General features: G+C 43.1%; 1 protein-coding gene across 1 annotated transcript; it reads left to right on the top strand.

Moving 5' to 3' along the window:
* The first annotated feature begins 583 nt into the window (after positions 1-583).
* Positions 584-14679, top strand: LOC138246560 (probable G-protein coupled receptor 33). Its single transcript, XM_069201237.1, has 2 exons — positions 584-817; positions 4992-14679. Exon 2 carries the CDS (start codon positions 4996-4998, stop codon positions 6448-6450), a length of 1455 nt encoding a protein of 484 aa, XP_069057338.1. The 5' UTR covers positions 584-817; positions 4992-4995; the 3' UTR covers positions 6451-14679.
* The last annotated feature ends 765 nt before the right edge of the window (positions 14680-15444 follow it).

The raw sequence follows: 15444 nt of genomic DNA, 5'->3' as shown, positions 1-15444 counted from the left end.
GACAGGCTACTTCAGTGGGTGGCGCAAGCAGCGCTGCAAGCCCACTAGTAGCATTTAATTTACTGGCCCTGGGTATAAGGATACCACTTTACAAGGGACTTATAGGTAAATTAAATATGCCAATCAGGTATAATCCAATCATACCAAATTTGTAAGAGAAAGCACATGCACTTTAGCACTGGTTAGCAGTGAAAAAGTGCTCAGAGTCAAAACGTCAGCCAACAAAGGTCAGAAAAATAATGAGGGAAAAAGCAAAAAGTCTGGGGAATGACCCTGTAAAAGGGCCAGGTCCAACAAAGACCTATTGGCTTTGCCAGTGTTTACATTCTGTACTCTAAGTAACCCCTCCACAGTGTGTCCATTTACTTATAAAAAACAGTGTCCACCAACATATTCCATAATGAGCTCATTCACTGACCACCCAGAAAGAGAAGGATTCTCGTCACTCAACCCCCAGCTCTTCCCACCCCCGCCCTCCCCTCCCCCATATGTTTATTGTGGGATTGAGCTCGTGACTGTCTTGCATCAAAACATTGAGACACGACCGTTCGACCTCCCACGGCATTTACGGATGTCTCAATCTTCGGCTCCCCTTCCGCCGCGTCATTTCCCTGTTCTGCACGGTGCAGTGCAATGAAAAGAGATGATATATAATAGAACCCGTCGTCCTAGCATCCCCAGTCGGTGAAGATCAGATGGTCATACTTGGCGGACCAGGAGAAGGAGCGAAGACCTGGCTGAGCAACCTCACAGGACTTCAACCCAGGACCCAGCTCTCCCTCCAAAGCTGAAATCAGGACCAACTCCAGAACAGCAGGTATGGCCAACATCAGACACCGGGAAGCTAGTGATGCAGGCGACCAAATGTGCGCATCACCTTAAAGTTATATCGATCTAAAAACTGACGTCAAGGGACAGGAAGCGGCTATTGGGCAGTGGGCAATGTCCTTTCCAACTGCTTTCTAGGTACTCAGGTATTGTTATTGCAGGACAACTGGATAATGACCCATCTCCATTTTCACACCTGACTCTAAGCTAGGTAGGATGAACAGACCAGTTTGAAGCGGATTAGCGGTGCTGGGTTCGGGATAACACCCCGAGTGCTGTGTGCTATCACATGTCAAGGCCCCGCAACTAAGGACTGGCCAGAGGTGCTTAAGATGTTTGGGTGGAAAACCTGATAGGAATCGTGGTACCCGCTAGAACCACAGGTTGACTGGTCGGGACTGGTGAACTGTGAGTTCGGGTTAGGTCGAGACTGTAGACGCGCTGACCTTTAAAGGCAGAAATAATATGAGCACAAAAAAACAGTCCTCTTCTGAGCTCCAGACTAAAGAAAAATCAGTCCTATCCCTTGTCAGAATTAAGGTTTTTTAATGGGAGCACGAGTGTGAAACCCCCGGCCGAGTGGGGTGCACCGAAGCAGTCGTTAAGAGTGGGCAGGCACAGTCTTCAGTATCCGTTGCCATGGTAAGAGAGATGTAGGTATGTGAAGGTGATCGGCTGTCTCTAGCTCCCTGAAGAGCTTATAAACCAAAAGTGAAGCCCATGGTCTGATCAAACCAGTGGAATCATTCAAATGGCCGCACTAGGCTGCACCTTGTCTTGAGGTGAGGAAAGGAAACAGCATGTCTACTCAGCATAACAGTACAGACTGAAATGCGAGTGGTACCAAATGCTGTCCAACGCAATAGAACTCGTTTTGCCGACCTCAGGAGAATGAGCCCCTGAGTGAGCCGTACAGCGATTCTAAGCTATGCAGCAATGATTGTACGCAGATGTTTTCATCAAACATTCGAACTCACTGAGCAATGTAACCAGGCCTGCAACTCTGTGACGTAAAGTGATAGACGAAGCTCTGCAGTAAAACATTAACCCACGGAACTACCATACGAGGAATGATCCCTGGGAACGGGGTTATCCTTAGGGCTGTACTTATGCTGGAGCTGGGCTCTGGCCCCAGTAACTCGTCCCCTCCTTCTCGTACCCCGGGGTGACTGCTAACCCGGGAAGGTGGCGTCGCGTGGCATTAGTGGAGACCTCATAATGAAGCCCGGGATGGTAAGTGGTGCTGAACCATGCTAAGTAGAAACCAGAGGTCAGACGGAGGTAATTGGGTCTCTTGTTGGCCCCACCAGTGCACCCAGCCACCAAATGCCTCACTTTAAGGGCAATCAGGAATTGCAATTGTCTGAAGTGAGTCATGGCTGTAGGCTTTGAAGGTCAAAGGAAATCTGAATCTCACTCCAGACTCAGTTGTCCATCAGGAGAAACAAACATACACCGGCCTTGTTACCTCACAAGTAATACAAGAGATAATAAAGGAGATTACTTCAGAAGTAATCCATGAGATATGAAAAGTGATCACTTCACAAGTAATCCATGAGATATGAAAGGGGATTACTTCACAAGTATTCCAAGAGATATGAAAGGGGATTACTTCACAAGTAATCCAAGACATAAGAAACGTGATTACTTCACAAGTACTCCAAGATATATGAAAGGGATTACTTAACAAGTAATCCAAGATATTTGAAAGGGATTACTTTTTGAATCTCTGTGTGAATGTAGTAGGTGATTCTATGTGAACTCCTTACATCTGTAATCTCTGTACATCTATTGTAATCACGCGAACGATGACGTTCATACAACAAACAATATAAATTAAACTGATTTAGCACTTAAAAATAGAGGTTAATTATTACGTTACTTACTGGTTACCAGTCTATCAACTTTCAGAAGAAAGTAAATTAGATTCAAAATGTGAAATAATTCAAGCACGTTCTTTACAGTTCATGTACATCTCTTTGCAGCAGATGCGTAAATCTTAACCTATTTTACCTATAGGAACTTGTGACCAGCAGGTTATGTAAGATTTTTTCCAACAAATACATTCCCCCAAAAATGTTACTAATATACAAACGCGTGACTAAGAGTTTACAGTAAAACTGATCTGAGGGGGCGAAGTAACCATCCAAGATATGCTATGTCCATTAAGATCCCGACCAGTAGGTAGCATAGCGATCTCTGCAGCAAGTGCATTAACCACCTACGATACTTCCCATGCTTATCAATTTGTTTGCTTGCAGAGTTTGGGAAAATAATGCATTTGTACTGACAAACCACGACTGCCTGTGACTGACTCCCTTTAAGAGGTAGCACTTCCTAAACCGAACAACTTTTTGCTAAAGCCCATCTCCGTATTTCTGGGGTTTTGCAGTTGGGTTATTTTCTGTTTCCAGCACCGATCATGTCTGAGAAGTGTTCTGTGGACATCATTGTCACTTCTCAATATGAATAGGCTTATATTTCAAAATTTGCTTCAAATAAGGGAAGTAACCCTAGTGTTGAATAGAGATCTCATGCAGGACCCTTTAAATGTGTTTCAAAGTGCTCTATGTGTCTGCAGGGTGACACTATAATACAGGCCAAGGGAGCAGCAAGAACTATCAGTACAAAAGTAAGCAAAACAAAAGTAAATAAAGTACAAAAGAGAACTATCCCATCGGGTGCTGCAGAAGGACCAGTGGTTTCTCCTTAAAGCTCCATCTGCCATGAAGGTGCCAGTCTGAGACAGAAACTCTCTGGTAGAAAATCAGCCAGCGTCCATCTCTGGGTGGAATGTCAGCCAGCAAATGCATGCACTGGAAATATGCCACCAAATTAGAGATACCTTGTGCATGTTCTCAGATCTAGACTCCCTAATGTGCTGGGAGATGTCTCCTATCATGTCAGTGAAGTTATATTTACCCGCAAGTGTCTGCCACCCCGTCCTTTACAGTACAGTCTTTTAGGAACACAGCACGACCAGCCACATTGGTGGACCAGCCTCCCTGGCTGCTCAGCATCATGTCATTCTAGAATCTCTTAGCACATTGGCAAACCTCATGGTGGGACTATAGAAGTTTCTCCTGGCAGGGCACTCGTCATCTGCCAGCCCTAAATATGGCGATATGGTGGTGGAAGCATGGACGTTAACTCCACTGATTCCACTGCAAAAAGTATATTTCCGTCCTCTAAATCTGGCTGATGTTTTGGGCCATATTTACAAGAAGGTGGGGCATCACTAGTGATGCGCCACTTTTCTTGCAGCCCCCTTGTGTCCCCTAATGCTACCATGGTAGCGTTGTATTTACAATACAGTGCACCATTGAGCATGTTATGGGCAATAGCGTCATTTTTTACGCGATTGTCACACTTTACTGGATTAGCGTAAAACAATGACGCTAATCCAGTATAGTGTTAAGAGGCCCATTTAAATCAACGAGAGCGTCTTTTTAATGCCTGCTTTCAGGCACTAAAAATGAGGCTATAAGTGATGCAATGGAATCTTGTAGATTCCATTGTGCCATTTTTAGCGACCCTCTAACAAGGGAACACCCCCTTTGTATACATCATACATACATTATGCATGATGTGGCGCAAAGGTTTTACAAGTTTAAATATGGCGCTATGGTAGTCGCCTGTTAGCGTCACATTTGTAGCAGAAATTTTGCTGCAAATGTGGCGCTAAAGGGTGGTAGGGCCTTGTAAATCTGGTCCTTTGTTTGTAAGTTTAGTAAGACTTTTTGTACACATCCACGTTGATCTTTTTCTGTAATCCCCTATTTGTTTAATCAATCGTATATTGAATTTGTAGGTAGGCGTTTACATTTTCCAATATAGTATAATGCGAGAAATTGTGATCTCAACCTTCAGCTGATATCTCAGTTTGAAGGTCGGACCGTTTAGTATTTTTTTGCCCATGAATCTAAAAAATATGAACTATATGTAAGATGTGAGATAAATATGTGCTGTTAAGTTATGAATTGTCTCAAGTTTTAGAAGAAATAGGTTTTCTGAGTTTGGGTCTAAAAGTTAAGTAACCTTACTTCATGAAAATACAATTAAAAGGCAATTGACAAACAAAAATCAATTTTCCAGCTTTAGAAAAGATGTATGTGCAAGATATTTGGTTTCACTGCAGTCTCTTTCATTTTTTCTGCCAACAGACCTATGGACGAAAGGACCGAAACCTCCACTTATAGTGATATTACAGTTTTTGGAGACTCCACCGGGACCACTCGCCTTGAATCTGTGAACTTGATTCCTGTTGAGGTTATCACATCAGAAATATCCTCCCTGGCAACTGTGGTGGAATCTGTGCACTCCACACCTGACCATGTGGTCACATCAAAAGACTTCACACTGTCCACTCTCCTGGAATCTCTTAGCGTCACTTATAATAATCATGCTACATCAGAAGACTCAAGTTGGGCAACTCTTTTGGAATCCCTGAACTCAACAGCTATTGCTGTTGTCGCATCAGAGGACTCCACCCTGTTGGATTATGTGAACTCCACAACTGCAGATGTTAACATTCCTGGTGGCCCCACTCTGCTCACTCTTCTTGAATCTGTGACATCACAGGACAGCAACATATCCTCCACTTCTGAATGCCCAGTCGTCCTCTCCATTCTGTTAGCTGTGTTCCTCTTTATTACGTTCATCATTGGGATTCTAGGAAACAGCTTCTATCTGTGGATATTGGTTTGCAAGATGAAGCCAACGGTCAGCACCATTTGGTTCCAGCACCTCATCTCAGCTTACCTGCTCTTTACCTTGGTCATTCCATTCTATGCCATCTTTCTGGTCATGGATTGCCAATGGATCTTTGGAACAACTCTCTGCAAGCTAGTCACCTTTGTGGTATCCCTCAGCATGTTTGCATCTGTGTTCTTGCTCACAGTCATCAGTGTTGACCGTTGTGTGTTGGTGGTGAACCCGCTTTGGACCAAATCTTACAGAACATTCAAAAGCGCTTCAGTAGTTTGCTTTTCTGTTTGGATACTGGCCTTATTATTCAGTTTACCCTACTTGGCGTTCCCAAAAACCTATGTTGCTGCCAACAATAAAATAACCTGCTTCAATGATTATGTCCTTTCTGATGACTGGATTACTATTGAGATACAACACCTAAGGAGAAGAGTCCATTTGTCAATGTTCATTCTCCGGCTTGTGATGGGTTTCCTTTTACCACTTTCAGTAATGACAGCATGCTATTTGAAATTAGCTGTGACACTCAAGGCTGGGAACCACAACAAGACTAACAAGCCATTCAGAGTGATTGCTACTGCTGTCACCTCTTTCTTTGTGTGCTGGTTGCCCTACCATATCTATAGTGGCTTGATCGTCTATGAAGAGTCTGTCAGCCAGTTGCTTGTCCTTGTCGTTATGTTCTTGACCATAGTGCTGTGCTGCATCAATGCTGGATGCACCCCAATCATGTACCTGTTCATTGGAGAGACATTTAGAGATCTGTCCAAGTCATCCATACATTCCTTGTTCAGCAAAGCGTTTGCTGAAGTAACACTACATAATGTCTTAGAAATTGAGAGGACTTCCCATCAGTTGCCAACCTCCGACAAAAGCCGAGTGACCAAACTATCTCAGTTAGAGTCTTCTGCATGAATGGTCTTTTCTTCTGATAACATGGGACTGAGATGTCTGGCAATTCTGAAGCAATAAGATGTAGCATGATCTGTAAAACCTGATCTACTTCACTGAAGAATACATTGTTCTAGGGAACAGTGAACTGAAACAACATTGTAATTTTCTTGTGCTATCTCTCACGGGGTTTCTCTGCTGCTATACATCAATTCACTGAGATTTGGACCTACTAGTTTGATGAAATGTGATCAGGCTATTGGCATTAGCAAAATATTCAAGTTCACATAACCCAGTAGTCAATGAAAATAAAACCAAAATTATGATAATGGGAGTCTGAGCTCAAACAGCTTCCCTAAATGGTTGTACAAGGGTTGAAGCAGTTACATAAACTGTACTTATTTAGGAGAACCAGTGACTAATTATCACAATTATGCAAGTCTTTACTTGGTCTACGATGCTTCACTCCAGTGGAGATTTTCAGACTGGAATTGATTATAACTACAATAACATATCATGTTTTTAATTAAATGGTTTGATATTTCTATTTTGCTCTCTAAAGCCACTTCATTTGTTTTGAAAAGTGTTTTTGGAGTGATGATATAAAGGAAAACTATATGAGAGAGGGTAAAGCTGAGTGTGAACGGTATATGAGATATCTGCCTATCTGTGAGGCAGGGCTGGACTGTACATTTAGTCAACTGGGTAATTCCCTGGGGGGCTATAACTAATGGAGGCTGTTAATTGAAGGTTCAGGGCTGTTGCAGGTGATTCTGTCACTTTCTCCTGCTTCCGGAGGTTAATTGCAGCAGCCACAGTAGAGGTGTTGGGGGCGAGAGACAGAGAGAGATCAGCGAGGGAAAAAAAGAGACAGATAAGTGAAGGAGAGTGTTGGAAATTACCCTATATGCATAGTGTACCCCTCAATTTTTGCCTTGACTGTTTTGTTGGCTGTAGAAAATCAGTTTATACCTGCTAAATAGTGGTAAAGTATCTATGCGCCCCTTTTCATCATGATAAAATTAGCATACCCCTAAATGACATATGTAACTTACCTGTAAGCCCTTCCTATATGGTAGAAAGTGTACCCAGGGCCTGTAGGTTAAATGTCACCAATGGGCTGACACACCAATTGTACCACCGACCGCAGTGACAATTTGAACATGCCTACAGACCTACCCTCTTTAGCATGGCTGTGTAGTTTCAAAACTGCAAATTTGACCTGTCAAAATATCCTCATTTGACATGCCCAAACCTTCCTTTTGAAAATCAATGTCATTCCTATGTAGGCATTACTATCCATATGACAGAGCACATGGTATTTAACGGTTTAATGTAAAACGTCCCTACAGTAAAAAAAACCTCTAACGGCTATTTTCACTGGGGCAGGGTTGGCTGCTCCAAAGGAAAGCTTTGAGGTACACTATTAAATGTGGAGCCCTCTTTGGTGACGGCCTGCAGCCTGAATTGTGACTTTCATTTCAGGGACTAAGGGTCAGATTTATTAAGGAGGTGTGTTCCCCTTGCACCACACATGATGAAGCAAGGCAGCACAATTCCTCAATTCAGAATTACAAAGCCACACAATGGGTGGTTTGTGCCGCCGTGCGTGGCTTTGTAAAGAAATGTCATGATACACAGCTGCCTATGGTGAGTTACAACACATTGAGCTGGGAGGCTTTCCATGGGTGGAGCACGGGCTTTTCTGTGCCTCCACCAATCGATTTCGTACAATTCCAGATTTACAAATCTTTGTAAATCTGATGACCCATATAATGGTGTAAAGAGAAGAATATCTTTTTTTCTCCTCATTTCCTCTTTCTATGCCTAATGCATCTTTTATCACATGCCACTAAGGACTGTTTTTTTGTGTCGCAAGGTGTCCCTTCCTGCCCAAAAGCAATCCTGCCCATAACTCAACCACCCTTGTACTATGGTGCAAGAGTGCTTCGTTCTTTGCCAGGCAGCACACAGTGGGCTAGCACAAAGAAAGAACAGAAACGCTCCATAACTTTGTAAGTATGGAGCATTTCTGCCCTCTCCCTCTTATGCAATGCAGCGCAAGAAGTTCTCTTGTGTGTCACGTTGCATAAAATAACCGTAAATGTGCCTTTAAAGTCTGAACATAAAAATCCCAATCGGTTCAAACCCGGTCTTTGTATCTGACCCATGCCCCATCATGGTCAGCTTTAACTTGTGCTTAGGTACTGGTCAAACACAACCAGATGGCTGGTGTTCCCCGTAACACTTTTTGGGGCTAGTTTCACAATTAAACTTAAAAAATGCACGTCTCCACTTTCCCTTACTGGCTTTTTGTTGTTTTGGTGTCATTTTATCTAGTAATTACTTTATTCTTCTTGTGTTTTGTTTGACTTTATTACTGTTTTATTACTGCATAAATACTTTACCCATTACTTCTAAGTTAAGCCGATCTTCTCTTTGCCATAGCTACTAGGGGGTTGAGCTCAGGTTTATTTAGTGACACTTGTAGAGCACCCTGGCAAGGGTTGTGGTTATTATTTGAAGTGGGTACTCATCCCCTCAATTAATATCTCAATTTCTTACAGAGAGAGACATCATGGACAGGTAAAAGAGAAAGAGAGGCGGTTATGATGGGAATGAACATTATTGCCAAAGTTGATTTTGATTTCCAGTCTCGCCTCTCTGTGAGGGGGAGATGTATGGAGTGTGTGTGGAGCATAACATGAGGAAGGATTTATGTTACAGTAGAAATATATAGATGATGTTTTGTTCATACCTGGCCTTTCCTTGAGATTATCTGAATCAGTCAGGATATATTAGGTCAAGGTGCATCGAGGAGAGGATATGCTCATCGAGAGCTGTGAGACAGAGACAGAATTCAGGTTCCCCTCCAGGAAGACCCTTAGCAACCTGCATCTTAGTAAACTTATTTTTTACCTGACACCTCTCACCCTGCATCATTTTTTCATGTTTCCCAGGGTAAGTAACTCCAGCTCAAATGTAATTGCAAAGCTTTAAGCTCCTGCCACATAGATGAAATCTCCACTCCACTAGCGAGGGAGACATACTAGGTGTTTCCCTCCATTGATTAAAATCAAAGTACACTAAACAGTCTTTCTCCTATTTCATGAAGTTCATGTCCCTCTTGATTGTGGTGGGCTCCTTTCCATGCACTGTAAGATGTAGAAATGGTGTGGCATCCAGAAAGTACAAGAAGAATAGAGCCTAACCTAGGAGGTGTTTGGTAGGATATGAATGTGCTTGAAGGATTCATGTGATTCACCTCATAGGAATACTATTTACCAGTTCTTTAAAATTCAGAGTTATTGACTATGCATGCAGAGAACTTTAGTACCTAGGAGTCAGTCATAGAGTTACTTGTTACTCGTAGTAACTTAAGAGTCATAACAATCTGCACTCTCCATGTAGTTGGTGAGAAACTCGCAGCCTTATTGCTGGAAGGATATGCCTAGCTGGAAATTGTGAATACCATGCATGAGGTGACTTCTGACCAGGTGTAGGCACAAATCTACAGGTAAGAAGATCCCCACATCTAGATTTCCCTATATAATCAGGGCCCAAGGAATTCAAACAGTTTCGTGGATCTATACACAGAGAATACATCGATTCGCTGCCCTAGTACTGAGCCAGAACTAAGTAAGCAGATTTGGTGACTTTCGAACTTTATCTGTTTGGTCTCAGAACGGAGTATGGGGAGGATGATATTATTCCAAGTCCTGCAATTAAAGACATCTCTGCAGTCAACAAAGCATTTATCAGCACAGTTCTTTCATGTTGTTGCAATACATCATAACATTTCCTGGGATATGACTGACAGTACTGAGGTACAATAATGACGTGTCAGCCTCACTATATGCTATGCAGTGGAATAGCGAGAGAGAGAGTTTGGGTCTCTGTCGGGTCTAGTTCTTTCCGATCTATTTGTTGTAGGTTCAGCAAAATTATCAAAAATGTAAGAAAAAACATCGAAACAATGACATGGACTCCTGAGTTCGGATGACCAAGTCCTAAAGATGCAGAATGGAGCCCTGCACAGACCAACAAAACATTCTGCAGAAAATCATAGTTATAGATGTCAGACTATGAATGAGTGCAGGCAGGGCAGCCTTGACACAAGCAGTGGTAATTATGGCAATAAATGTCCAGCTGCAAATTTTTCAAAACACTGATTTCCGCAGTTGTCATTTCACAGACTGAGATGCCTAAAACTTCACCATTAGCCTTGACTACGTCAGAGGTGGCCAGGATTAAAAAGAATGCACATATTTGGGGCATGGATCATAGGAGATAGAGCTGCACATTTAAAGCCCACTTCAACAGAGTGAAAAACATGAAACAATGGCTTCAAAATGTGCTAAAAATAAATCCATGATTTTACTAATCTTTATAATTTTTAGTCATGCTTTGATGTGATTGGTTAACGTCTTGAGTCAATTTCACTGGTTCCACGTTAAGAAATCGAGGTTCATAAACTTTTCCCATATGTATTTTGATACCTTGAAAAATATAAGGATCATGAAATGTTATTGAATTACTCCATTACATGACGATAACATATTGCCTATGAACTTAAAGGAAAATAAAGCCCCGAGAATAGAGCAGAGTTTATAAACGTAAGTGGATCTTAGAGTAGGAGAAAGACTTTTTACTTCACTGTAAATTAGATGTGTTCTAAATTTCCCCATGTTAATTATGCAAGAACAATTCAACGTCTTTCTTACTTGCGAGGTGAGTCATTGGTGAAGAAACCAGGATCACCTCTATATAAAATCTGTACATTAAATCTGATCTCAACACACACCGTAAATGTATACTCTCTCCTGCTCCGCTAAGCAAGGTCATAATAGGAATATATAATCGAAATTACAAGAAACTATTGGAACGTGTTTCCTAGAGAGAAACCAGGAATTTAAGGTTCCTTTAATTCATAGCCTAAAAGGAACAAACAATTTGGTAAACAAATTCTGTAAACGATAATTTACACGAAACGTTCAAGAAATTAGCAACATTTGTTCCAATCTAACCATTCTTGTTTTAGACAATGTGGAAAGGATGCTTTTTTGCTTTTCAAATACATTTTTCATTCTGGAGAAAAGGGTATCTATCAAAGTTTGGAATTAAAAATATGAGGGCCCAAATGCACAGCAAGGAGGAATTAATGTGATTCAATTTAATTTTTATCTCCGCAGCTGTACATAAGATCATTATAACTGGCTAGAAACATTACCCTAACCCTCTGAGTACTTAAATTTGGTGAAAAAGTGCATAAAACTGTTTATGAATAATATGTTTTAAACCCTTCATCACTGGCATGCAAGTGCACCTTGGCATATATTTATAGGCCACTAGGTATCAGGGGCGGCCCCTCCATAGGGGCGGAGGAGCGTCGCCCGCCGCCAGCAGAAGCAGCTGCAAACCGCTTTCCCCAAAAATGATCATAAACTATGTTTATTATTGTTTTTTGGGAAAAAGGGGTGGGGCCACGGGGGTGACAAGTGTGAGGAGGAGTGCTCAGCACTCCCCCTCATAGCGCATGTGTGTTTGGCCAGCCGTCACAGGCCAGCCAGACACATGCACACAGGGCTCTCTCCAACCCAGCAACATAGTTGCTGGGCTGGAGAGAGCCTGCATAGGCTCCCAGTCTGGCCACTCCCAGCCAATCCTAACGCTGCTCTAAGCAGCTGGGAGCCTGTTCCTGCATGTAGCGAGACAGGAGGAGGCAGAGGAGTGGCGTGGGAGCGAAGGTAAGTGTTTTGTTTTTAATTTTTAATTTTTTTAATTTAATTTAATTCGCCCTGGCACGTGTGTGCTGCCCTGGCCCACCCCTTTCAATCAGCGCGAACCACAACTTCTAAGGATTATGCAGAGTGAGAGCATTTATTGAATATTCATGGATATTTCACCAAGGACTCCTAAATTATGCTGTCAAGATGTATCTGCCTGTGTGGATGTTTCACCATGCTACACCATCTCTGAAATCACGCCATAGTGTAGCCCGGGATCAATTCAAAACACCCTGCATTACTATAGGAAACTGGTTTACTTGGTGAGTGGGGTGAAACCTTGCTTAAGAAGCAACCACAGTTTCTGTCAGGGTGAAGTCACAAGCAACCCCAAATTAACCTATGTTCAACCCTCTGGTATCGTGGCACAAAAGCAGTCATGCTTGATTTAGAAGTAATGTGTAAAATATTTATGCAACACTTCAAACAGTAATAAAGAGAAAACACAATACAAGAATAATACCACAGCAATTTAGAAAAATAAAGTAAAATTGAATCAATTATTTGAGATCAAAACAGCAAAAATCCAATTAATAGAACCAAATCTATGCACTTTTAAAAACATATGTAAAAATAGTGCCTAGATGCACAAAGCTCAAAGCAGCAACTGGCTATCCAGTTGCATGGGACAATGACAATGTCACAAGTTCAGGCTGACTGCAATGGAGCATGTGCTGGATACAGAGACCAAATTAGGCATGCTCAAGAAAGTACTTTCAATCCTGGTTTGTGAAGCATTGCAAGATCCTGTGTTAAGGATGCGTTGCACCATGGTGGTTGCAAGGAAGCTGAGGGGCTGTGATGCGATGACAAGCCTCTTTGTTGAGGATGTTGTCAATGAAGGGCTTGTGAGGCGAAGGCCTGAGTCAAGTATGTGTCATGCAGCGGGCGTTAAAGGAGGCTGCAAGGTGAGGTCCTGCTTTGGTGATACAACACGAAGCCACAGTTCTGAAGTGGAGCTGCAGGAAGATGTGTCATGCTGTGTCAGGTCAGCCCACAGGGCCACAGTTGGGCTGGTAGACCCCATTCAGGCACATTTCCAAGTGTCCAGGAATGGGTTGGCACCACTTGGGGGCAAGACTCACAGTAGACAGAATCTAGGTGGTAGGTTCAAGGATCTTGGTGCCTTTCCTGTCCATGAGGATCTGATCAGGAAGCCAGCCAACTAGCCCTTGGAATCACTCTTGTGGTCCTGGGTTCAAGATGCAGGTCCAGTCCTTTTTACTTAGACAGCAGAGCAGCATTGCAGAAGAGTAGCAATTCTTTTTGCAGAGCAGCACAGCAATCTTTCTGAGTCTTCCACAGGTCCTGAAGTGTACTGAAGAGTTGGGCCTGAGGGTCTCCTATTTACACCTGGTGTCAACTTTGAAGTAGGAGAAGGTTCTGGAGGTATCCACCCTCAGAGGTGTTTGAAATGTCTTGCCTCCCTTCCGTGGCCTCAGCCAGCCTAGGGACACAAAAGACTAGTGTCAAAACCGTTTGTGAGTATGCTGGGCAGAGTCTTTGTGCTGTGCACCTGTAGTAGGTGACAGTTTCTCCTCACCAAGTCAGAAATGCTCCATTCTGTCAACACCTATTCCTCTTTGTCTCACTGTCTGAGACCAATATAGAAAGACCAACTGCCAGCTACACATAGTCTTATGGCCCAGGATAAAGGAACCAAATGGTTGAGAGAAGAAAATGACAACGTTCTACAAGTGACAATTTCAGAATAGTGACTTAAAATTTGACTTTGCCATTAAAGCAGGGGGTTAAATTACAAGTCTTTAGACACCAAACTTGACATTCCCACCTGCTCCCAAATGAATGTTATCACTTAATAAATGTAATATGTTAACCCAATATTATCCAATGGGAGTGGTAGGTCTTGCTGTGGTGAAAAATGAACTTAAGAGTTTTTCTCTACCAGGACATGTAAAAGTTAAAAGTACATGTCCAACTGTTTAAATACACTGCACCCTGCCCAATGAGATCTTTAGAGCCTACCCTAGGGCTGACGTATATGTATTAAAAAGGAAGGCTTAGGGCCAGCAAAAGTTTTATTTTATGAGGTGGAAATGGCAGTATAAAACTTCACATAGAGGCTGCATTGGCACTTTTTTTATATAGGCATAATCCAATTTTTTTCATATAGCGCCAATGCACATTTATGGGAAACCGGGTTGTGGGGGATAGCAGGCAACACAGAGGCAGGGCAGGACAGTGGGAGTAAAAAGAATGAAGATAGGGGAAAGCCTTGGAAAAGCACATAGATGTAGGAGGGTGGGGATGGTAAGCACATGGACAGTGAGGGTGGGCAGAGAAGCACACAAAAATCAGACGATGGGTGTGTTAGTATGCAGGAGAACACAGACAGCAGAGAGTGGACAGGTTAGGATGGAAAAGTAAATAGAAAATGGAAGGTGCACAGGTGATGATGGGGAAGCACATGGACAACAGAGGCAGGTGGGGAAGCGGGAATGGCAATGGAAGGTGGTGGTGGTGGGGAGAAAGCAAGAGTCGCAACGGAGGGGGGCAAGGGGAGAATCACATGCGTGGGAAGGAAGAACATGAAGTACATAAAGGAGACAGCTGGAAAACACATGCACTCTTGTAAAGTGCCTAACCAAAAAAAAAAAAAGTAGCACCTGAAAGGCAAGCAGAGATCGGACACAAGTAATGGGCCCAGGCTCCAGGAGATGGACAAACACCAGAAGAGGAAGTAAAGCTCATGGAAGCTGTTGAAAAAGAGGCAAGCAAATGAGAGTGTCTACAGGCAAATAAAATAAGGAATGAATATGTTCTAAGCCCACATTTCGCTGAGACTATTGCCCTCATGAGGACCCTGGTGGTCTTAAGACAACTGGGGATTACGAGTCCCTTCTCCACCAGTGGTTTCATGGCGGTAGCACTGCCATGAACTGGCTGGCGGAGAAGGGTTGCAAGGGGCATGGGCAGTGCAAGGGCCCCCTTGGCCAGCCCCGCTGCAAAGTTGCAGACAGTGAAATGTGCGACAGGTGCTGGTGCACCCTACGCACTACAGCAACGCTGCCGCCTCTATTACGAGCCAGCGTCAATGCTGTAGGCCATTTCCTGTTGGGCCAACAGGTGTAAACTTTGTTTCTGCCCGGTGACCCAGTGGGAAATTCATAAGGGGGCCAGCAGAGAGGCAGCCGCACTGGGGGCAACTTACCTGTCCGGACTTTGGTGGACGGGCTTTTCCATCCTCCGCAGTCGTAATGACCCCCTATGT

This window comes from Pleurodeles waltl, chromosome 7, assembly GCF_031143425.1.
Source record: "Pleurodeles waltl isolate 20211129_DDA chromosome 7, aPleWal1.hap1.20221129, whole genome shotgun sequence".
Lineage (NCBI taxonomy): Eukaryota > Metazoa > Chordata > Amphibia > Caudata > Salamandridae > Pleurodeles > Pleurodeles waltl.
Note: the sequence above shows the minus strand (reverse complement) of the source record. Positions and strands in the feature narration are given on the sequence as shown.